The sequence below is a fragment of the Amblyraja radiata genome, chromosome 1 (assembly GCF_010909765.2).
Source record: "Amblyraja radiata isolate CabotCenter1 chromosome 1, sAmbRad1.1.pri, whole genome shotgun sequence".
NCBI lineage: Eukaryota > Metazoa > Chordata > Chondrichthyes > Rajiformes > Rajidae > Amblyraja > Amblyraja radiata.
Window position 1 is genome coordinate 10,110,874 of NC_045956.1, and position 25,184 is coordinate 10,136,057.

Sequence of the window (25,184 nt, forward strand, 5' to 3'; positions counted from 1 at the left end):
ATTATATATCACTTTTATAAAGTTAATATTTTTCTATCTTTTATGAGAGTCGTTAGCAAATCAGTTGACAAAAGTAAATTATTTCTTATCTAGGAATAAATGAACCTGTATACATCAAAAGAAGAAAAGTGATCAAACCAGGCTTTGCTCACAGCCCTTGGAAAAGTGCCTACATCAGACAACACAGAATCGACACTAACTGGCGCTGTGGAGATCTAAAAATCCCAAAGGTACTGTCCAAAGAGAATTGAGGTGCTGAAGTTTGGGGAATTGTTTCATATTCTATGCTGTTTTGTGGGGTCCAAGCCATGAGCAAATGGGTTGGATCATTCATTCGTAGTCCCTCTTCCGTCCCTTGCCTTCTCTTTCCACACATTAGCAGGCAGTCTTCTCTTCCATTCAGCAGTCCAAGCTCAGTCACAGATTTTCAGTGCATCTGGCCTTCTGACTGGCAGAATTCCTCGGGCCGAGTGAGACTATGGGAAGGAACAATGACTGGCTCAGTCTAATATTTATTTAGGAGTAGGGGTGGTTGTGGAGTTTTGGAGATCAGTATAAAATAAGAAAAAATGTGACATTTTTTGGATTTCCTTTTTACCTCTTTTACAGCGAAATAGATAAAACAGTTTTTTTAAATTAAAATGAATGGTAACACCATTCGACTGCAAGTTTGTTGATTGGTACTCAAAAAGCTAGCACTGATAGTGATTCTCCAAATATTGCAAAAAAAACAATAGCCAGTCTCTGCATTGGGAACCCCTCCTTGTCCACTTTGTGCGGGGACAGATTTCTTCAGAGCAGGGCAAGAAAGAAGAGCTATACTGCAACACCCAGTTGCAAAGTCATATATTGTGGCTCTGTTTCTACTTGTAAGTGAGATGATATAAACTGACCAATCTATTCCTAATTAACCTCTGGAAGCTCTTCATTAAATCCTGTACATCTTACAAATAAATGTTGTGTGAATAATTTCCATTAAGATAATGCTGCTGCAGTTTGTATTCATTTATTTAAACATTCCAAAACTACATTATTTGATCATCATAAGCAAAGGTATTAAAAGTAACTTAAGTTTATTGGCCAAGTATTCACATACAAGGAATTTGCCTTGGTGCTCCACCCACAAGTAACAACATGACATACAGTGACAGTTACTAATGACTCAGAAAACAATAAACATTAATAATAATAAAACATTAATGATAAAAAGAGAGTAAAATGAAATTCCACTGGGATAAGAACAGGACCATAGCACCCCATTTACAATGATACTTACAATTCCTCAATAAGTAACCTGAATCTCAAGACTTTTGTTTTCCTTTGTCTTGTTCACCTTGAAAGAGATCTAGTTTTGGGAATGATTAGTTAACAAATAAATGTCAGAAACAGGGATATTGTATTCAAGCCTCATCAACTTCTGCACTGAGCAGCAAACATTGGTTGTGATATTTTCTGCAACATTACCGTCTCTATCTATTGATTATATCTTGGGTGAGATTTTCAGTTACATTCCTGGTGTTAGAAATTATTTCAACATAATTAAATTTTTGCTGCATGCCCTATACTGTAAATGATCTACACGTCTTTCCCAACATTATGTAGCAGTCCCATTATAATTAGCTGACAACGTAATTTAGTAAAATAAAACAGTATCAGCTGCAATGATAAGCAAATGGCCGAAACTAATTATTTTCTCCTCCTGTGAGAGAGATGAAGCCATCACTCCTTATATCACAACGTTGCTCAATGACTCACCCCTTCGGCTTTAATTTTACTGTGTATACTGGGACTTTGGTGTTTTGGAATCTGAGGAATACTCATTGACTTCTTTGTTATTTGATTGAAAACCAAGTCTTTTTCGTTTGTGCTGATTTTAATAGGAGTCTTAAATCAGAATGTTATCAGCATGTGTTGGGGAATGGCGCAAGAGAGAAAAGAAATGTAGCCAGGATTGCCAAAACTGATTGGAGTGCAGTGATTTATGCGTCATGATTACGTTAATGGCAGGACAGGGGGTTGGTGAAAATTGAATAGGACATGATTTTGATCAGCTAGTTTACAAAAGAGCAGCAAACCCACTCTGATGCTGTGAGAACGGAGAGGTTGAGATGGAGTTTCTTCCCAGAGGCCATTCAGACTGTAAACTCCTACCTCACCAGGGACTAACTTTACTGTGCCACTACTGTCTTTTTAAAAATTGCTGTTTTTTTTCCTTTTTCCTTCCTCCCACAATATGTAATATGTGATTCTGTTCCATTCTGTTTGTTGTTTGTTTGTTTTTTGCACAAAGTCTGCGAGCATTGCCACTTTTCATTTCACTGCACATCTCGTATGTGTATGTGACGAATAGACTTGACTTGACTTGATATGAAACGTTTTAACTGGATTGAGATCAGTGCCTGGTGTAGCCAGAACTACTCTATGGGCATGAAAAATGAATGTGATGGATTCATATTTTTGTAATGAATTACAGTTTGTCCTGACTCTGAACTTTGCAATATTCTTTCTCAGCAGGTGCTGAAAGGTCACGATGATCATGTAATCACATGCCTGCAGTTCTGCGGGAACCGAATTGTCAGTGGCTCTGACGACAACACACTGAAAGTATGGTCAGCTGTTACAGGAAAGGTACATCTCTTCAGTTCCACATATTTCATGATTACTTCTTAAGTCAAATGCCAAATTTTGCAAATGCTGGAAATCTATTTCAACTAATTAGAATCGGTTCCATGTAAAAATCATTTACCTGAGTTGATAACTCCATTTTGCTGATTTGTTTTATTTTGATTCCTAATATACCTGTAAGTTTTAGTAATTGGAAGATCTTTAGAAAAATTAGAACAATGCACAAACTTATCTAGTTAAAAAAAAATTCTTGTTAATCATAATTCGGGAAGTAAAGTTTGGCTGTCGAGGAAATAAGATAAACTAAAAAGAGTTTGTGTTCTGCATTTTCGAACTTGATGATTGTTAGTACAATTTTCATTTTGTTTTGATGCCTAATGGGCCTGTCCCACTTAGGCGACTTTTTAGGTGACTGCAGGAGACTATGCAGTCGCCACATGTTCGCGGGTGGTTGCCGGGGAGTCGCCTTCGTGGCCGTGAGGAGTTCCCGCATTCTGGGAACTAGTCGCGGCCTCATTCTGGTCGCCGTGAATTTTTCAACATGTTGGAAAAATTAGCGGCGACTAGTATAAAGCCGCCATGGAGAGTAGCGAGAATTCTTGAGCCGTAGGTGGGTCGCTAGGAGTTCCTAATGGGTTGCCAGGAGGTTGAAGGTTCTCGTAGGTTGTAGCCGATGCTGACCGGTGAATTTCATTGGCTCATTGGGGGGGGGGGGGGGAAAGCTAAGCAGTCGTTTTCAGTTTTCAGTCGTTTACAGACCAGTTAGTCTAACATCGGTAGTGGGGAAACTGCTAGAGTCAGTTATTAAAGATGGGATAGCAGCACATTTGGAAAGTGGTGAAATCGTTAGACAAAGTCAGCATGGATTTACGAAAGGTAAATCATGTCTGACGAATCTTATAGAATTTTTCGAGGGTGTAACTAGTAGCATGGATAGGGGAGAACCAGTGGATGTGGTGTATCTGGTCTTCCAGAAGGCTTTCGACAAGGTCCCACATAAGAGATTAGTATACAAACTTAAAGCACACGGCATTGGGGGTTCAGTATTGATGTGGATAGAGAACTGGCTGGCAAACAGGAAGCAAAGAGTAGGAGTAAACGGGTCCTTTTCACAATGGCGGGCAGTGACTAGTAGGGTACCGCAAGGCTCAGTGCTGGGACCCCAGCTATTTACAATATATATTAATGATCTGGATGAGGGAATTGAATGCAACACCTCCAAGTTTGCGGATGACACTAAGCTGGGGGGCAGTGTTAGCTGTGAGGAGGATGCTAGGAGGCTGCAAGGTGACTTGGATAGGCTGGGTGAGTGGGCAAATGTTTGGCAGATGCAGTATAATGTGGATAAATGTGAGGTTATCCATTTTGGTGGCAAAAACAGGAAAGCAGACTTTTATCTAAATGGTGGCCGATTAGGAAAAGGGGAGATGCAGCGAGACCTGGGTGTCATGCTACACCAGTCATTGAAAGTAGGCATGCAGGTGCAGCAGGCAGTGAAGAAAGCGAATGGTATGTTAGATTTCATAGCAAAAGGATTTGAGTATAGGAGCATGGAGGTTCTACTGCAGTTGTACAGGGTCTTGGTGAGACCACACCTGGAGTATTGCGTACAGTTTTGGTCTCCAAATCTGAGGAAGGACATTATTGCCATGGAGGGAGTGCAGAGAAGGTTCACCAGACTGATTCCTGGGATGTCAGGACTGTCTTATGAAGAAAGACTGGATAGACTTGGTTTATACTCTCTAGAATTTAGGAGATTGAGAGGGCATCTTATAGAAACTTACAAAATGCTTAAGGGTACACAAAATTGCTGGGGAAACTCAGCGGGTGCAGCAGCATCTATGGAGCGAAGGAAATAGGCGACGTTTCGGGCCGAAACCCTTCTTCAGACTGATGGGGGGTGGGAGAAAGAAGGAAAAGGGGAGGAGGGGGAGGAGCCCGAGGGCGGGCGGATGGGAGGGTGGGAGGAGACAGCTAGAGGGTTAAGGAAGGGGAGGAGACAGCAAGGGCTAGCAAAATTGGGAGAATTCAATGTTAATGCCATAAGGACGCAAGGTCCCCAGACGGAATATGAGGTGCTGTTCCTCCAATTTCCGCTGTTGCTCACTCTGGCAATGGAGGAGACCCAGGACAGAGAGGTCGGATTGGGAATGGAAGGGGGAGTTGAAGTGCTGAGCCACCGGGAGTTCAGGTAGGTTTTTGCGGACTGAGCGGAGGTGTTCGGCGAAACGGTCGCCCGACCTACGCTTGGTCTCCCCGATGTAAATCAGCTGACATCTAGAGCAGCGGATGCAGTAGATGAGGTTGGAGGAGATACAGGTGAACCTTTGTCGCACCTGGAACGACTGCTTGGGTCCTTGAATGGTGCTGGGGACCTTGCGTCCTTATGGCATTAACATTGAATTCTCCCAATTTTGCTAGCCCTTGCTGTCTCCTCCCCTTCCTTAACCCTCTAGCTGTCTCCTCGCACCCTCCCATCCGCCCGCCCTCGGGCTCCTCCCCCTCCTCCCCTTTTCCTTCTTTCTCCCACCCCCCATCAGTCTGAAGAAGGGTTTCGGGACGAAACGTCGCCTATTTCCTTCGCTCCATAGATGCTGCTGCACCCGCTGAGTTTCCCCAGCAATTTTGTGTACCTTCGATATTCCAGCATCTGCAGTTCCCTTTTGAACAAAATTCTTAAGGGGTTGGACAGGCTAGATGCAGGAAGATTGTTCCCGATGTTGGGGAAGTCTAGGACAAGGGGTCACAGCTTAAGGATAAGGGGGAAATCCTTTAAAACCGAGATGAGAAAAACTTTTTTCACACAGAATCTCTTTTGAGAAAAACCTTTTTTCACACAGAGAGTGGTGAATCTCTGGAACTCTCTGCCACAGAGGGTAGTTGAGGCCAGTTCATTGGCTATATTTAAGAGGGAGTTAGATGTGGCCCTTGTGGCTAAGGGGATCAGAGGGTATGGAGAGAAGGCAGGTACGGGATACTGAGTTGGATGATCAGCCATGATCATATTGCATGGCGGTGCAGGCTCAAAGGGCCGAATGGCCTACTCCTGCACCTAATTTCTATGTTTCAGAACCAGTTAAATGTTCGCCGAGCTTCACAGCCGTGTTTCTCTTGCTTCTTAAATGTTGTCTCCACTCCTTCTTCTCCCCCCCTCTTTTAAAGGACTTACCGTACACTGTGCTTTAGCCGTCTTAATTACAGCGCCAACCTTCCTGTTCATCGCGGTGCGTGTCTGTATCACCTTGGCTTTGCACCGTGTGATTTGTTTAGACAGGACAAGCTGTCTAAAAAATTCACGCAGGCTAGCGAAGGAAGTGATGTGTGTGGGTGTTCCACTCTGACAGTCGCCGTTCCAGTTGGCGTTTTTTCAGGCGACTGCAGTCCGCTGAAAAATTGCCTAAGTGGGACAGGCCATTTAGATACACATATATCAATAATGAACATCATTTAAAAAATTCGGTCTGAATGAAGTCCGTTGAGCTAAATTTTGATTGTTGAATGCATTAAGCAGCTGCTGCCATGAATGCAAACTTCACACAGATGATAGACAACAAATTTCAACCGTTTTTTTAATGGACTCTTTATTTGCCTCAAGTAAAATTCAGAGCATGTATTCACCACTTCCTGCAGTGTCATTTTCCAAATGCATAACCAATAATATATTGTAATAATTACAGAAATGCAAATGCAAATGAATTATTAAAAATAAATTTACTGCAAATTTTAACCTTGAAGACTACGTTGGTACTTGAAAATAATTTATTTTCATTAACAACAACTTAATTATCTTGTTTTTTCCCCATTTACTTAGTGTTTAAGAACGTTAGTGGGGCACACTGGTGGTGTCTGGTCATCACAAATGAGAGGCAATATCATCATTAGTGGATCCACTGATCGCACATTGAAAGTATGGAATGCAGATTCTGGAGAATGTATTCATACACTATATGGTCACACCTCTACTGTGCGTTGTATGCACCTACACGAAAACAGGTCAGATTATACTTCTAATTACAGAGATGACAATGTTCCTCGACATTCCAAATTGTATCGGTAAACAGCATGAAAGTTCTCTAATGTATTGGATATAATTTGAAACAAACTGACATCTCTATATTTGGTTTTTAAGAAGGAACAGCAGATGCTGGAAAATCGAAGGTAGACAAAAGTGCTGGAGAAACTCAGATGCTGCTGCACCCGCTGTGTTTCTCCAGCACTTTTGTCTATCTTCTCTATTTGGTTTGACATGTCAATTTTGCTTGGGCAGCTTACAACCCAAGAGTATGGATATTGATTTCTCTAACTTCAAGTAACCCTCTCTCCTTCTCTCCCCCATCCAAGTCACACCATCTTTCATTCATTATCACCCAGCTACAGCTAACAATGGCCTGTTTCCTTTATCATTGTCACTTTTTTGCATATCTTTCATTCATTTGTTCTATATCTCTCTTCATCATTGTCTATCTCTCTTGTTTCCCTTTCCTGTGACTTTCTGTCTGAAGAAGGGCCTCGACCCGAAACGCCACCCATTCCTTCTCTCCAGAGATGCTGACTGTCCCACTGAGTTACTCCAGCATTTTGTGTCTATCTTCAGTTTAAAGCGGCATCTGCAGTTCCTTCCCTACATATCTGTTATTTGGTTAACAACCTGATCTATAACACCCTAACACAGTGGCTTTTGTTCAACATTGCAGAGTTGTGAGTGGATCTCGAGATGCTACTCTCCGTGTCTGGGATATTGAAACAGGACAGTGCTTGCATGTGTTGATGGGACACGTGGCCGCAGTGCGATGTGTGCAGTATGATGGGCGAAGAGTTGTTAGTGGGGCATACGATTTCATGGTTAAAGTATGGGATCCTGAAACAGAAACTTGTCTGCATACGTTACAGGGACACACCAACAGAGTCTATTCATTACAGGTAAGAAACTGGAGTCATCATTTTCATATTTTCTCTTTTGAAACATTTTCATTTTTGTGTACTGCCGAAAAAGAATTAAGTTGTTGGGGAACACAAAGAACTACAGATGCTGAAATTTTGAGCAAATCTCAAAGTGCTGGAGGAGCTCAGCGGGCCAGGCAACATTTGTGGAGGGAATGGATAGGTGATGTTTTGTATCTGAAGAAGGATGCCGACCCCTGTCCATCCCCTCCACTGACGCTGCTAGACTCGTGAGTTCCCCTGGCACTTGTTTATTTAATCAAGGTTCCAGCATACTCTTGTATCTACATATGGTGCATCGTTTACAAATAAGTAGACTGCTTGACACATGGATACTCTATTGTTCCATGTAGACCATAGTAATAGACCCCCAGTGGAGCATTGTTCTGTGATGCGGGACTGCCATATGAGGAAAGATTGAAAAGACTGGGCTTGTATTCACTGGAGTTTAGAAGGATGAGGGGGTTCTTATAGAAACTTATAAAAGGACTGGACAAGCTAGATGCAGGAAAAATGTTCCCAATGTTGGGCGAGTCCAGAACCAGGTGCCACAGTCTTAGAATAAAGGGGAGGTCATTTAAGACTGAGGTGAGAAAAAACTTTTTCACCCAGAGAGTTGTGAATTTATGGAATTCCCTGCCACAGAGGGCAGTGGAGGCCAAATCACTGGATGGATTTAAGAGAGAGAGATAGAGCTCTTGGGGCTAGTGGAGTCAAGGGATATGGGGAGAAGGCAGGCACGGGTTATTGATAGGGGACGATCAGCCATGATCACAATGAATAGCGGTGCTGGCTCGTAGGGCCGAATGGCCTCCTCCTGCACCTATTTTCTATGTTTCTATGACAGATACAGGAGATTGGCTACCAAACTAGTCAGAGTCCAGGGCTGGAGTACAGCTTGTGAGTGGGTGGGGGAGTTGAGATCAAATTTGGAAATGGAGTTTAGGAGCTGGAAATGGCTGATTTCCCCAGGGTTGAAGAGGCTAGCCAAGCAGCTCTGCAGTGTTTTGCAAGTTGGACATGCACAAGGCTAGTCAGTTAGCGCATCATGATAATGCTCTATATTTGAATGGGAAGGAGTTTGGGGTGATTGTAGGGATTCCAATTAGTTTTTGGAGAGGAGAAGATGTAAATTTCTCAATAACTTAGTTGATGAAATTGTTTTTGGAGTAGCCTTCAGTAGACAACGCCAAGATATCACAATCCAAATTGCCCCGTAGTGCTGTAGACGGGACTTTGCATGAGGAATTTCATCATCATGTATGCCATTGAAATGGAAATTGAACTGGGCTTTAGGAGTGCACAAATTAGTTGGTGTGATTTGACCTGGAATTGGTTGCAAATGCGATTTACTCTGATCTGAGTTGATTTTCAATTACTTAAAAATAACAAATGTTCTCGTCAGGATCCTTTTAACAAGGCTTGGCTGGTCGCACTGAAGAGAAATGGGAGATAATCTTATAGGCTCTGGAAATATGGTCTATTTACGAGCACAATCTTCATCGATTAGAATTATAATAAAATTACTTACAAGTTAACAACTGACTGCTGTTGCTAATCAATCGGCCCCTCTCGTATATCATAGCCTTAGCGCTGGATCAATGGTGTTTTATGGCAACAGATGATGCAACACCTAATTCAAACTTTATATTCCAAGTTAGTTGGGAGACAGAAATAGTGGTACTTTGATGAATGCAGCCGATTAATTTTGTCTCGGAGAATTCCCTCTAAACGTTTCACTACTTTCGTTCATTTTATCTGATATTGTATTGACTATGGAGCTGTACAAAAAAAATTTGTGATTTGTCAAGCTTTTGGGGGAAATCATTATTTAATCATTGTTCTAATTGTACTGTTAAATAATAAAGAACCAATTTTGAATGATTCAAAAGAAAACACTTTGGCTCCGTCAGCACTAATGATGCAATTTAAATTCTGATCATTTTCAAATCTTTCTGTGGACTTTCTCTATCTCTGTAACTACCTCCTCAATATCATCCTTAACATTTTACATTATTCCAATTTAGGCCTCTTATGGTTATCTTGGTGACGGTGTGCTAATCATCAAATAGGTTGTTATACTCGCTGCTAAGCATTTCCAATCGGTTTCTTTCTCAATGAGATACTGCAAGGGGAGGGATAGACAAGAAGGGAGAGCATGGGGAGAGATTCCCACAAGTGCTGCAGCCAGGCTAATTGCTCCAAATTCACTCCCACCACAATTCACCAGATGGTGAATCTCCCTATGTCAAAGTGCATGAATCTGGTTATCCTTCTTTTCTTATCCTTTCCTTCTGAAAATCCCTTTGGTTTTATATCATCTCTATCACTTTTCCCTGAGCAAGCCCCCTCTACCTCTCTGATCCCCTTGCTCTTCAATGCTGTGCATCACAGTCATGGGATTTAAGAGAGAGTTAGAGAGAGCTCTAGGGGCTAGTGGAATCGAGGGATACTGGGAGAAGGCAGGCACGGGTTATTGATAGGGGACGATCAGCCATGATCACAATGAATGGCGGTGCTGGCTCGAAGGGCCGAATGGCCTCCTCCTGCACCTATTTGATATGTTTCAACGTAATCTGCCCACATGTTTGCCCTCTCATCACTCCCCCATCACTTTGTTGCCCCTCGCTCTGTCCCCCCGCCCTGCCACTTTTTGTGGCTTATTCACGTATTTTGTTTCTGACTCTGCCATTCCCTTTGCTCCTGCCACCCAATAGCGTTGTGGGTCAAGGTTGTGTTGGTGAAATAGCTGGGCTGTAGGAAAATTCTAGTGTAGTTTGTGAGGAGCCGATTCAACATGGGATGGATGACTTTGGCCATGTGGTAGTGGGTGGAGGGTTGAGTGATCAATTCACAAGATAACATAGTTGATAACAAAGAGGATAAATGTGAGGTTATCCACTTTGGTGGCAAAAACAGGAAAGTAGACTATGATCTGAATGGTGGCCGATTAGGAAAAGGGGAGATGCAACGAGACCTGGGTGTCATGGTACACCAGTCATTAAAAGTAGGCATGCAGGTGCAGCAGGCAGTGAAGAAAGCGAATGGTATGTTAGCATTCATAGCAAAAGGATTTGAGTATAAGAGCAGGGAGGTTCTACTGCAGTTGTACAGGGTCTTAGTGAGACCACACCTGGAGTATTGCTTACAGTTTTGGTCTCCTAATCTGAGGAAAGACATTCTTGCCATAGAGGGAGTACAGAGAAGGTTCACCAGACTGATTCCTGGGATGGCAGGACTTTCATATGAAGAAAGACTGGATAGACTCGGCTTGTACTCGCTAGAATTTAGAAGATTGAGGGGGGATCTGATAGAAACTTACAAAATTCTTAATGGGTTGGACAGGCTAGATGCAGGAAGATTGTTCCCGATGTCGGGGAAGCCCAGAACAAGGGGTCACAGTTTGAGGATAAGGGGGAAGTCTTTTAGGACCGAGATGAGAAAAACATTTTTCACACAGAGAGTGGTGAATCTGTGGAATTCTCTGCCACAGAAGGTAGTTGAGGCCAGTTCATTGGCTATATTTAAGAGGGAGTTAGATGTGGCCCTTGTGGCTAAAGGGATCAGGGGGTATGGAGAGAAGGCAGGTACAGGCTCGAAGGCGGTGCAGGCTCGAAGGGCCGAATGGCCTACTCCTGCACCTATTTTCTATGTTGTTCTTGTTGGGCCGTTGTAAGTTATTGTGCAATAGTTTTCCTTGAAATGGACTAGTTTACTTTTAATCATATTCATGACTTAATTAGCAGCCTTAATGTTTGAGCTGTGCAATATCACTACTGCCTTGTCCAAAGGTATATTGTCAGCATGTGCTTTATTTATGATGTTATGCTTTCTAGAATCTCATCAACCCCGTACTCTTGAATATTTTACCTTCTAAAACAGACCATAAAAGTTGCATTTTCTTAGTGACTAGAACTTGAACAGTTAGGAATATTTGTAATCCAAACCACTTCTGAGGGTCACTCCCAATAAAGAGCTTTTAATTTAACACTACATAATTGGATGCAGATATTTCTAGTAATAACAACAGAGAGAGGAGCAGGTGAAGTTACTCCATCACAGACATGCCATTTGTTCTCTCTATGCCTCCCTGCATCTTAAAGCCCCTGTCCCACTTTCACGACCTAATCGGCGACCTCTGCCGAGTTTGCCCTTGACTCGTACTCGCAGCATGGTCGCAGGAGGTCTTCGTAACTCTTCCTCATGCTTGTGAGTGGTCTCCGCTTACTCGTGGCCTCAAGTAGGTCGCGGCGTTTTTTCCAGCCTGATAAAAAAATGTCCACGAGTTAAAAAAAAAAAAAGAAGGTTGTCATGGAAAGTCAACACGACCTTGACATTTTTTTCAACTCATCTAGGGTCTTCTAAACTCGTGGATTAGGTCGTCCAAGTGGGACAGCCCCTTAAAGCTAGTGTTTTTCTCACTTTTTCAGTTCTGGTGATGGGTCATCGATGTGAAATGTTGTAACTCTGATGCTCTCTCTGCAGATGCTGCCTGGCTGCTGAATATTTCTATCGGCAGATTTGCTTTTTAATCACTAATATTTTTTGCCATGTTTAATAACACATAGCCTTGGTTCCTGCTGCTCTTTTACTGGTTACTCTTATCACCAAACCACTGCATCTTCTGCCGTCTTACTCCCCAACTTGAAACGGTTAGATAGGTACATGGATAGGAAAGGTTTGGAGGGATATGGACCAAACGCAGGCAGGTGGGACTAGTGTAGCTGGGACATGTTGGCCGGTGTGGGCAAGTTGGGCCGAAGGGCCTGTTTCCACACTGTATCACTCTATGACCCACTTACTGCTCCATTTGATGCCCCCGCAATGGTCCACTCAAAATATCTCTGTTTCTCCTTGCACTTGCCAGATCGTTGAACATCCATACTGTACCCTTGTATTATACAGTGAAAGACCTGCGCCCACCACAGTTTTAATCCCTGTTATGTAATAAGAGATGTGTTCCTACATGTACTATAACTACTTTACAATGGCAGGAATATGCCCACTAGTACAGTACTGGATTTTGACTCTGGGCCAGAAGATTATACTAGGCCAAATGGTTACTTAGTGTCTCATCCCTGAACCCAAGAGATTCTGGCGTTGGGTGAGTTGTGGGGATAGGACAGACAGCAGAACAGTGGAGTCCAATATTTCCATCTTCAGCTGCTGCTTTTATACTGCTCCTCCTGCAGTCCACATCCTCACCCTTGGTCTCCTTGCAAGAGGCTGGGCTCATCAAGAGGACTTTTGGCAAGCTCACAGTGAGAGCAGCTTGCATGATGAGGGGCCAGAAGGCACAGAAGCAGGGCTGGGGAGATAGCAAGTGCACACCAGATGGATCCATCCTGAGAGTCTGATGTGGCCTGCAGATTGCATATTGTGCACTACAATCTTGGTCGCTAATCTATTCTCATTTACTTTGCTTCTATTAGTCCCTTTTTTAAATGTCCCATGTATTTGCAATATTCAAAAACAAACCATTGCAAATGCCAACTCCAGATATCTAGAACAAAGTAGTAGAAATATCAAGTCAGATAGCATCCACGGAGAGAGAAACTGGGTTAACAGTTCAGGTTGATGACTTTCCATCGCTTTATAACATATTATGAACCTTATTAATGTCATAATCCTTCCTTTTCTGTCGTCTTTTAGCTTTTAATTAGTTTTATTTGGAGCTCTAACTGCACAGCCTTCCTTTCCATGTAATGTAAATCTGAGTATTCAAACCATTACCTCTTTAAATGCTTCCCATTCTTCTTTTATTTTATTCCAGTTCATTCCAGGTTGGTTCCCTTCCTGAAGTTAGCCAGTTAATTGCTTTTATACCAATGATATTCTGATCATTGTTTACCAAAGCAAGCTCCAATTATCCATTTCCCAGAATCTGGCTATGCTTCATTTCTCACTGATCTAAGACAGACCAATTATAACGTTCTCTTGTATATATCTTGCAGGTCCTTGTCTCTTTGACATTGACATTGATTCAGTGTATGTTGTACTATTATATAAAATGTTGTTACAAGGCAGTTAAAAATACATTGCAAACTATTTGGTATTTTCTTCAATTCGCCTTGTGAGTCTGACAGAAGATGATGTGCTTCTTCCCCTTGATATTGCAGTTTGACGGCATCCATGTAGTAAGTGGTTCACTTGATACCTCTATTCGTGTATGGGACGTGGAGACTGGGAATTGTATTCACACGCTAACAGGACATCAGTCATTAACAAGTGGGATGGAACTGAAGGACAATACTCTAGTGTCTGGTAATGCAGATTCCACTGTGAAAATCTGGGACATCAAAACCGGACAGTGTTTACAGACATTGCAAGGTGAGTGTCAAAATCACATTTCTGCCACAAAACATGTTGAATTGAAATCTCTTCACATTTAAAGCTCTCTTTCCATTGGTGAATACCCAATACAGTTCTGCTTCCATCAGTATAGTTAATATTCAAAGTGCCTTTTATATAGATCATCATGGGGATAATCTTTGGTGTTCAGGAATTATCACACAGATAGATTATTTAGGCCAGGTGATTGCTCTGTGCACATTGCATCTGCACCTGATTACAGCAGTGACTTTAATCCAAGAATATTGATTTGGGACATGCTGCAGTCACATAAAGTGCTTAAAACATCAAACCCTGTTATCATGTTTGATTATTAACCCATGAGAAACGCTAAAGAAACGAAGAGCCTTTCGTATTACTGAATTGGATGATAAAGGTAGAAACACAGCAACACACAGTGCCTATTAGTTTTGAAAGTTGCGCTGTTAATATTTTCCCATTTCAAGTTTTATTTAACATTTATTATTAGGCTTCAATTTTTTTTAATTCAATTTATGAACCAAGTGATTTCGGGTTGGCTGTCACATTTATATTAGATTAAAACTAAAGATCAATTGCACAACTAATTACAAACAATATTAAGTATGAGATTGGGATGTGTTTGTAGATATTGGTGTTAACTGTCTTTGTGGTGCCTGAGAGGATAAATGGATTGAAAGGTAGTTTACTGAACCATAGGGAAATGGAGATTCCAGATTTGATCTTTGATCCCAAGTGAAACATCAGTGGGATTACACCAGTGGTTGTATCCTCCAAATCTGGGCCAACACAGATTGAGTGAAAAATTAGTGATTGGTCATAATATTAGTATCCATGCTGTGATGTAAACAGGTTGTTGTGCAAAAGCGAGGTTTGGAAATCATACTTTAGCTCCTTCCTGCCCCGTGCCCATGGGATGGGTATTCTTTGATGCGCTGAAACACATTGCTTCCAACCAAGTTGAATGTTAACTTTGTCAAGTAAGCCCGTACCATAGCAGTCTGCCCATGGTGTGGCTGGTGTTGCCACTTCCCACTAATTGCTTCTACTGAAATGTACCAGCCATTGTACTGAGCAGCCACACCACTCACCCTGACCCACCAAACACCAACCCTCATGAACGGCAAGTCATTGCTATATGATTTCTGTACTACAGATGCAGCAACTGGGAGGACAGGGGTTCACACTAGCTTCCCAGCACAACAGCACTGTCAGAATTACTTTGTAAGGTCCCTTTCAGTGATGATTCCATTACTGCTCTTATTGCTGCAAATGCACCCCAAGGACTCTGAATTACCAGTGAGTGCCTCAAAATTATCCTCCAACACTTTAGCAGGTAGTTTTTTACTATCTGATTTTAGATTTTGTTAATGTAGGAGACAATGGCATCATTTGTTTGTGATCATGAAATGCCTCTTGTTAATTAGTTTTAGTTGCTTTATAGGCATAAACATTACAGGAAAGGTACACAAAAATGCTGGAGAAACTCAGCAGGTGCAGCAGCATCTATGGAGCGAAGGAAATAGGTAACGTTTCAGTCTGAAATCAGTCTGAAGAAGGGTTTCGGCCCGAAACGTTACCATTTCCTTCGCTCCATAGATGCTGCTGCACCCGTTGAGTTTCTCCAGCATTTTTGTGTACCTTCGATTTTCCAGCATCTGCAGTTCCTTCTTGAAAACATTACAGGAAATGCAGGTTGCCCTTGCAATGCAGTTCCAATTTATTAACATGTGGAGCATAACTTATGGCGATGTATTTTGTGGTAAAAAGGGTGAACAATTGTAGGAATTATTCCCTTTTGGCAGGGTGAAAAAAATAGTGGTTGATTCTGTCAGGGATAAAGACTTGCAGGAGGGTCAGGATATTCGGTATAAATTGACTGATTAGCCTTTGCAGAAATCTGTATTTATTCTCATAATTTATGAAGGAATTAAAGTTAAAGTTAATTTGACAAATGATATGGATATTTTCAACAACCGAAAAAATTAAATCCGAACATTAATTCTTTTTGTCCCAATAGTTAAAAAATGGTGGCAAATTTTCTCTCGGTCCATCATCCAAAGTTTCCTGGTCATTTTTAGTATTAGGTAATTCAGGTTTATACATTAATACATAAGAAATTAATTTTGGATCACAAAGGTGAACCTATATTCCTGTCATTCAAGTGCTGGGATTCTGCTGTTATTATCTCTGTTGTGTATTTTTTGTATTAATAATTTTGTTGTTTATTTACTTTGCTTTGTTTCTCCTCATTAGGGCCTAGCAAACATCAGAGTGCTGTGACATGCCTCCAATTCAACAAGAACTTTGTGGTAACTAGCTCGGATGATGGCACTGTAAAACTATGGGACCTGAAAACGGGGGAGTTCATTCGGAATTTGGTTACACTGGAGAGTGGAGGCAGTGGAGGTGTTGTTTGGAGAATCAGAGCATCGAATACAAAGCTAGTTTGTGCAGTGGGAAGCAGAAATGGGACTGAGGAAACAAAGCTGCTTGTGTTGGACTTTGACGTGGACATGAAGTGAAGAAGTGGAATAGGAATTTGTCCATCTGTTAAGTCAGTGTACATCACCCTGCTGTTGGTGGCTACAGGATGTTGGCTTCGGATGCCATGATGAAGACACAAAGACCTAGAGATCGCTGGGAAAGGCAGGAAGGGAGGACATAATATAACTGACACAGTCTGACTTGGTCGGATGCACACTTTGTCTTGTTATATCTGACTTCCCTTTGCCCTTGGGCAGTTCTGTCCAGAAAGACTTGATACAAAGCCTAGTGCAATTATTATTTTTTTATTGATTATCAGCACCCAGGTCACAGCAGCAAGGCATAAAAAAAAATTATTTGAGAAGTTGTGTTTTAAACAAGCTGCTTATCAGGCCGAGAGCTGGTTTTCTTAAAGACTTGGATTACGTCTGCCTCAGTTTGTCCTTTCAGGTTTCAACATTTGAAACCTTACTGTGAATTTTGTACAATTTTTTATATATATATTAAAATGAATAAATATATATATATATAAAAAGCCTAATGTTGCCAACAATCGGTCACAGTATTAACATGTATTTCTCTATTTATTCACCACTGCTTCCAGATTATTTTAATGAGGGTTATATCGTTCTTCGGAGGCAAATTATCCTGAGTGATTAAAGAACTCCAAAACATGCGGAGTTGTTGGGATTATTCGAATAGGTCTTGCTAAAGTCGTCCCATCCCTGTACTGTAATCCCAGTGGCCAAATAAATTGCTGCTATGTCTTCTATTGTGACATTTCACATCCAGATTCTAGTTCAAAATTTGATCTGGAATGGATAATTTTTGACTTTTAAAAAAAGGCAATTGCCACAGAAACTTGAGCCAACTGTGCCTCTAGGAGGCTGAAAGAAAGAAAGATGGCCTGCAAGAAGGAAACTGAGAAGAGTTAAGTGCTATATCGGAATGTTTTTTGTTTCTGGACTATGTTGAACACATTCCTTCAGAAGGGAGCTCTTTCAGCCTGTATTATAGAGAATTTTATTGTGAGGTCTATAGTGGAACAGATAAAAGAATTAAGGTTACTGACATAATGCAAAAAGAACACAGGAGTCAAGTGAGATGGGCATATAAAATAAAAGATGTCATTGCTGGTCAGTCTTAGTGTAAACAGTATTGAAATATCCAACTGCTACAGAATCACTGACAAAGCAAAACTGAATGTTTTGTCTTGAAACAGTGCCGGTAAAATAGCTAAATTGTTTGTCTCATCATTATTCAGAATTCACAACTCAACATGAACTGTGAAAGTGGTTTAACACTGTATACTAAACAACCTTGAGTGAGATGCTTTGTTTTTCTTTTTATTTTCCTGTTAATTTATAGTCTGGTTTTTAAAAGCAAAAAGATAAAAATCAGATTTCAGGTATTTTACTTTACAGTATGTAACTGCCTGATGTAATGGTGAAACCTAAAAGGGATTGTGTCTATGGTTTGATTCACTTAGAATTTTTATTTTCTTATAACTTAAGTGCAATAAAATGTGCTTTTTCCATTTGAAATCGTTGTGCATGTTGAGTTTCCCCATTTGGAGTGTGTGGTTTGTATTGAATAATATTTTCCTTGTCATTCAAATGACCTCTTGTCTCGCCCAGGCCTGAATCTCTAGCACAGTTGATCAGTGCTAAAGTCACCAGTTTCCATATGCTCGTTTGATTTTTAATGCAGTTGTATATAAAACACAGGTGTTTTTGCAGTGCCTTACCAGGATGGATGTGAGAAAAATAAGACCACATTATAGTTATGCCAGTTTTGCCAATAATTGCTCACAAAGGTTCAAAAGATGCCAATTAAGTTTTATATGGCAAGGATCAAATAAACGTATTTTATTTTTACTGGCACCATATTTATATGGGCTTTCCTCGTTCCTCTTCTGTAAGTTGTGTGATTACATGGGTCAGGACCTTCACATTTTGTGCTACTATTATCTCTTCAAACAGTAGTGGAGGTAGCTCAGTGAATACACCCAATAAAGAGCTGAGATACATGTATCCATGAAAGTATTGGACTTGATGTTCAGCTAATTCTAAAAGTATTTATTTATTTTGTCTATTCAATAGGGTGCAACAGTCACTCTGCCTCAAGTTTCTGTGCTGGGACTTCTTCAATACAACAAGCATAAGGCTGCAATATTTGGACTTTGCAGAATGAAAATCCTACTGCATTTGGCCAGATTATCTGACCTCTTCCCAGTTTCCCTGGTACTCCCCTCATCCACGTTACCATCTCTGATCTCTGTCGCACTTGAGGCTTGGGGTCCCTTCCCTCCATTCAGCCAATCTTAGAGTTTATGACCTCTCATTTGGCCACTCTGGAGCTTGCAATCTGCCCTACCAGATCCCAGGCTGAATCTCTCCACAGCAGACCTGCACGTCAAACCAGTCATTCCACCAAATTGGAGCAATGGACTGGTGGGAGGGGGATGGGGTGGGATGGGGGGGGGGGGGGGGGGGGGTGGTGGGGTGGTGGAGGAAGCTGAGGTTATTGGAAAACTACTCCACAGACATGATTTAATGGCATGATTTAAGTGTTTCTAAAAATGTATTAAATGCGCTTACGTGTTTTACCCCAGGAACAGACACTGTACGTCCACTGATCTTACAAATTACTGCAATTAATAAAAGTCAAGATTATGTTCGTCTTGTTTACAACTCAGCCACAATTTTGTAAGTTCCTTTTCAGTTTAGGTAGAGCTGTTCATGGGATAGTGATGTTTGATGACATTAAATTAGGACTGAAAATCAGCAGGAGAACATAAACAATTTAATGGGATGGGGTATAGTGTAGTGTCCTCCTCACAGCAACTGTACCATCCCAGAAGAGTAGATGAGAACACAATGTACAACGGCATCATTTGTTTCCCTTTCAATCTATTATGTGAATAATGTGTGCACTGCATTCAGCTGAAATTCCATTCGTAAAGACTGATTTTTTTTTTATTTAAAAATTTTTTTTTAATGTCTTTCTGCTCATTTATCTATTTATTTATTTATTGCTGGTATTTTCCAGGCAGGTTTGAATAAAAACGTATTTGTGGGATAATGAGAATGTTCGATTGCTAAGCGAATTGAGTAATGTTTCATTGGCTCAGAACAGATGTTTTTTTGGATTACAAAAAAGACTTTCCAATGAGTTAGTCTAATGATTTTGGGGTATTTGTGGAGATTATGGAACACTTAAAGTTGAGGTGAAGCATTTATTAAAATTTTTTTTTTTAAATTGAATTTAGACCCCCCCGACCCAAAATTACTGTTGTGTAATGTTAAATCGTCATCTTCTCGGATAATTCCTCTGGATCTAGGGTGACTTACTTCCACTCTGGTTCTGTGCATTCTGAAGTAACTGCTAAGATCAAGGAGGCAAGCGCAGGCAGATGAATGGGAGGCGTGATCACAGGTGGCTGATTTGTGAGACTGTTTACCCCTCCCTCCATTTATGCAGGTCTTCTATATCCCGATTGTACATGGATTTGAGATTGAATTAGCTTTCAGGATGAAATTCAATCGGCACGTGGTCAGGTATTCTGAAGAATCAGTGGGAATATTGCTTTGAACATATCCATAAATCGTTTCCTCTGTCTACCTGATAATCTCACCCAAGGAAATAAAACTTGGAATAGTGTCTGTTGATGGAGTCTGGTATCGAGTATACAAAGGACGTAAACAGCTGGAAACAAAAGGGATTGCAGATGCTGGAATGTTGAGCGCAAACTGCTGGAGGAACTCCGTACATCCGGCAGCATCTGTGGAGGGAAATGGACAAGTTCCGTCAGTACCATTCTTTAGACTGAAGATGTAGAGAGGAGGTGGCTGGTAGAAGAAGCTCTTGGGTATTCTCAGGTCGTATCATTGCTTGCTTTTAGTCATATACATAGTTAATACAGTAAATCACCCAAAGAAAATGAAACCGTTACAATTCAGAACTACAGAATGGAAACTGGCCATTTGGCCCACCAGGTCCTTGTTGATCATGAAACGCCTATACACAATCCCATTTTATTCTCCATGTATTCCCATCAACTCTCACCTATTTCCGCCACTTCCCTGTGCACTAGGGCCAACTTGTTGCAGCCTATTAACCTACTAACCCATCTTTGGGACGTGGACAGAAAGGATAGTATTCGGGGAAATGCATGCAGTTACAGGAAGGACGTGTAAAAACTCAACACCAGAGGTGGTGCTGGAGATAATGCTGTTTAAATGTCCAAAGACGCCACTGACCTGGTGAATATTCATTTGTTTCGATTACTCCAGGGAATAATTCACTTGAAATTAGTTAAGGCTCTGTTCATAAATCAATCATGAGTAATGGCTGAATTACTCGTCAATCAAATTATTTTGGTCAAAAATGTTCAAATCTCACTTTAGAGCCCTATATGATTTTAAGTCAATGAAGAAGACATGTCACAATAACCTGGCCACATTGATTCAATAGGTTCTGTAGCACACATTTTCCCTTTGCTAATGAGAATTGTCAGATGTGAAGTATTTGTGGTGGACTATCTCTCCCCCTCCCATCTCTCCCCCTCCCATTTCTCCCCCTCTCTCTCCCCCCCCCCCTCCCATCTCTCCCCCCCCCCTCCCATCTCTCCCCCCCCCTCCCATCTCTCCCCCCCCCTCTCTTCCCCCCCCCCTCTCTTCCCCCCGCTCTCTCTCCCCCCCTCTCTCTTCCCCCCCCCCCTCTCTCTTCCCCCCCCCTCTCTCTCCCCCCCTCCTCTCTTCCCCCCCCCCCTCCTCTCTTCCCCCCCCCTCCTCTCTTCCCCCCCCTCTCTCTCTCCCCCCCCTCTCTCTCCCCCCCCTCTCTCTCCCCCCCCTCTCTCTCTTCCCCCCCTCTCTCTTCCCCCCCTCTCTCTTCCCCCCCTCTCTCTTCCCCCCCTCTCTCTCTTTCCCCCCCCCCTCTCTCTTCCCCCCCTCTCTCTTCCCCCCCTCTCACTTCCCCCCCTCTCACTTCCCCCCCTCTCTCTTCCCCCCCTCTCTCTTCCCCCCCTCTCTCTTCCCCCCCTCTCTCTTCCCCCCCTCTCTCTTCCCCCCCTCTCTCTTCCCCCCCCCCTCTCTCTTCCCCCCCCCCCTCTCTCTTCCCCCCCCCCTCTCTCTTCCCCCCTCTCCCTCTCCCCCCCCCTTCTCTCTCCCCCCCCCTCTCTCTCCTCCCCCCCCTCTCTCTCCCCCCCCCTCTTCCCAATAACCCTTTCTGGCTTAAGCCCTCCCTTCACCACCTCCAGTTTAAATTCAATTTGGAATATTTTGGAGGACCAAGAACCAAGACTATCCTAGGTGCCAAGGTGAGCAGCAAGTTAGATGAAAGACTTTGACTGATTAGAAACTTAGAGGCAAATAAACTTATCTTTTTAAGTTTTTATTCATCTTATGGAGAATTAAATAAAGATTGGGAAATACATGTAGTATTTAGCTTGCAAATAACTGGTCCTGCATATCTCCTTTAAACTTTGCTCTCTTACCTGAAAGTTATGCCATCTTGTCTTTGACATTTCCAAGCAGTTTATCTATTTCTGTCTACCCTGTCGATGCTTCTCCAAATGTTGTACACTTCTATCAGGTCTCCCCTCGGCCTCATCAATTCTGAGAAAACAATCAAAGTTTCTCCAAACTATTATCTCTAATATATGCTCTAATCCAGACAGCATCCTAGTCAACTTCTCTCCAAAGTCTCCACATCTTTCCTGTAAATGGGTGACAAGAACTGCACGCAATACTCCAAATCCAGTCTATCTAAAGTTTTATAAAAACAGACACATGACACCCTGATTCTGATACTCTATGCCCTGACTGATGAAGGCAAGCCTACCATAAGCCTTCTCTACCACTCTAACAACTTGTGTTGCTCCTCACAGCGAGCTATGCACTTGCACCCAAAGATCCCTCTGTACATCAATGTTGTTAAGGGTCCTACCATAAACTGCATACTTCCAAAGATGGGCACAAATAGCTGGAGTAACTCAGCGGCTCTACTTTCTCTTTATACTTGACCTCCGCAAAGTGACACACCTCACATTTGCTTGGATCAAATTCTATTTACTATTTCCCTGCGCATATATGCAATTGATTTATATTTGCGGTATCCTTGAGCAGCTTTCTTCACTATCCTTATCTTCACTAATTTCTGGGTCATCTGCAAACTTACTAACCAAGTAATCTTCATTTATTTCCAAGTCATATATATCGCAAACAACAAGTCAATGGACAACAGGTGCAGGAGTAGGCCATTTGGCCCTTCGAGCCAGCACCGCCATTCAATGTGATCATGGCTGATCATCCCCAATCAGTACCCCGTTCCTGCCTTCTCTCCATAACCCCTGACTCCCCTATTTTAAGCCCTATCTAGCTCTCTCTTGAAAGCATCCAGAGAACCTGCCCCCGCTGCCCTCTGAGGCAGAGAGTCCTAGCACTGATCCCTACAGGAATATCACTGATAACAGACCTCCAGCCATTCCCTTCTGTCTTCTATGGGCCAGCTAGGTTGAATCCAAATGACCAATCCCATGCATTTGAATCTTCAGGATCAGCCTTCCAAAGGCCTTTTTAAAATCCATGTTGGCAACATGTACTGCTCTACGCTCATCAATCACCTTTGTCATCTCTGAAGAAACACAATCAAGTTTTGTAAGACATGACCTTCTCTGCGCTAAGCCATGCCGACTGTCTTTAATTATCCCATTCTCTTCCAAAGGCACATAATTCCTATCCCTAAGAATCCTCTCCAATATCTTCCCAACCACTGACGTGAGGCTCACCGCCCGATAAGTTCCCTGATTATCCCTCTTTTCCCATAAGTAAAAGAACAGCATTGGCTACTCTCCCATCCCACGAGACCTTATCTGTGGCTGTAGAGCATACAAAGATCTTCGTCTAAGCCCCAGCATTCTCCTCTCTTGCCTCTCTCGATAACCAGGGATAGATCCCGTCGGGCCCAGGGGACTTAACACCTTAATGCTCTTCAAGGGACCCAACGGCATTTCTTTCTTGATCTCAAAATGCCCAAACTTATTGGTATACCCCACACTAATCTCACTATTATTCATGTTATTTTCCTTGTGACGTACCTTGCCTACATCCTCCGGCTTCATAAATTGCCTTTTGTATCCTTGAGTGTGCCTGTTCTCCCACATTTACCCTCCTGTTCTGATGAATGTATAAAATACCTTGGAAATCTCTTTAATCTTTCTTGCAAGGGACATTTCATTGCCCCTTTAGCCCCTATAATTCCCTGCTTGAGTTATTTCCTGCTTCCTTTGTATTCCTCAAAACCCCTTGACTTATTTCATCTTTCTAAATGTTTCACCTGCTTTTTTATTTATTTCTGACCTAATTTACAACCTCATCTAGTTCAAGTTCAAGTTCAAGAGAGTTTATTGTCATGGGTCCCTGATAGGACAATGAAATTCTTGCTTTGCTTTGCACACAGAACATAGTAGGCATTTACTACAAAACAGACCAGTGTGTCCATATACCATTATATAAATATATACACACAGAAATAAATAAACTGATTAAGTGCAAATAATAGATAATTGGTTATTAATAATCAGAGTTTTGTCCGAGCCGGCTTTAATAGCCTGATGGCTGTGGGGAAGTAGCTATTCCTGAACCTGGTTGTTGCAGTCTTCAGGCTCCTGTACCTTCTACCTTCCTCCTTGTTGGAACATGCTGGTCCTAGATTCTAATCAGCTTGTCCTTAAATGATTCCAACATGTCGGATGTGGAGTCACTTAATAACAGATGCTCCCAATTTACTTTCCCGAACTCCTACCTAACAATGTTGTGATTTTCTTCACCCCATAAGGTCTGCCTTATTCATATCCATCTTAAAACTTGTGATCACTGTTCCCAAAATGCTCTCCTCCCCAAATGCCAGTCAGCTGACCAAGTTTGGCACAAAGTGCTGGAATAAGTCTGAAGAAGGGTTCCAACCAGAAACGTCACCTATTCATTTTCTCCAAAGATGTTGCCTGACCTGCTGAGTTACTCCAGCATTTTGTGTCTAACTGTTGCTGGAATGATTCTGTAGGTCGGGCAGCATCTCTGGAGAACATGGTTCTGGTCGGGACCATGTACTGCAGAAATGCTGCCTAACCTGCTGAGTTACTCCAGCACTTTGTGTCTTTTTTGGAAAACCATCTTCTGCACTTCTTTGAGTCTACCTAGCCAGGTTTGTTTCCCAATACAATATTCCACATGGCCCTTTCTCCAGTTGACCTACCCACATATTATTTGTTAAACCCTTTTGGATGCGTCTAATAAATTCTGCCCCATCTAAAAGGAGGTCCCAGTCAATATTGGGGAACTCAAAGTCATTCCTAGACAATCCTGTTGCTTTTATAACTTTCCATAATCTGTCTACATATCTGTTTCTATTTTTCCCACTGGTTTATTGAGAGACCTACATCACAATCCCATTTGAGTGATTGTGCCTTTCTTATTTTTGAGCTTTAGAGGCAGATCCCATGTTTGAGTGCAGCTGTGACATTCTCCATAATTTGTAACACAAACACTCCACCTCGTTTCCCCCCCTATCAGAAACATCAAAACCCAGGACAGAACAAAACCTGCCAGATATGTCCCGCTTGAAACAGTGTCTCTGAAATGGTCATAACATCATTTTTCTGTGTAAAAAACCCCACAAAGTGCTGGAGTAACTGAAGACATCCAAAATGTCACCTATCCATATTCTCCAGAGATATACCATCTGTCTATTTGTTGCCTCACTAGCACGGCATGGGTGGTATATCTGAGATTTCAACTCTG

The 25,184-nt window shown here is 42.0% G+C and overlaps 1 protein-coding gene across 4 annotated transcripts in view; it reads left to right on the top strand.

Moving 5' to 3' along the window:
• The window catches only part of LOC116970880 (F-box/WD repeat-containing protein 7), a 118,257-nt gene extending 99,843 nt beyond the window's left edge, over positions 1 to 18,414 (top strand). For 2 of the 4 annotated variants that reach the window (XM_033017518.1, XM_033017538.1), the window contains exons 6-11: positions 94 to 230; positions 2,515 to 2,628; positions 6,437 to 6,618; positions 7,320 to 7,545; positions 13,686 to 13,896; positions 16,153 to 18,414. In XM_033017518.1, the coding sequence (XP_032873409.1) occupies positions 94 to 230; positions 2,515 to 2,628; positions 6,437 to 6,618; positions 7,320 to 7,545; positions 13,686 to 13,896; positions 16,153 to 16,421 (1,139 nt within the window). In that variant the 3' untranslated portion in view covers positions 16,422 to 18,414. Of the gene's footprint in view, positions 1 to 93; positions 231 to 2,511; positions 2,629 to 6,436; positions 6,619 to 7,319; positions 7,546 to 13,685; positions 13,897 to 16,152 lie in introns of all 4 variants that reach the window. The other 2 variants (XM_033017510.1, XM_033017528.1) reach the window with 1 other exon arrangement.
• Positions 18,415 to 25,184: the final 6,770 nt, after the last annotated feature.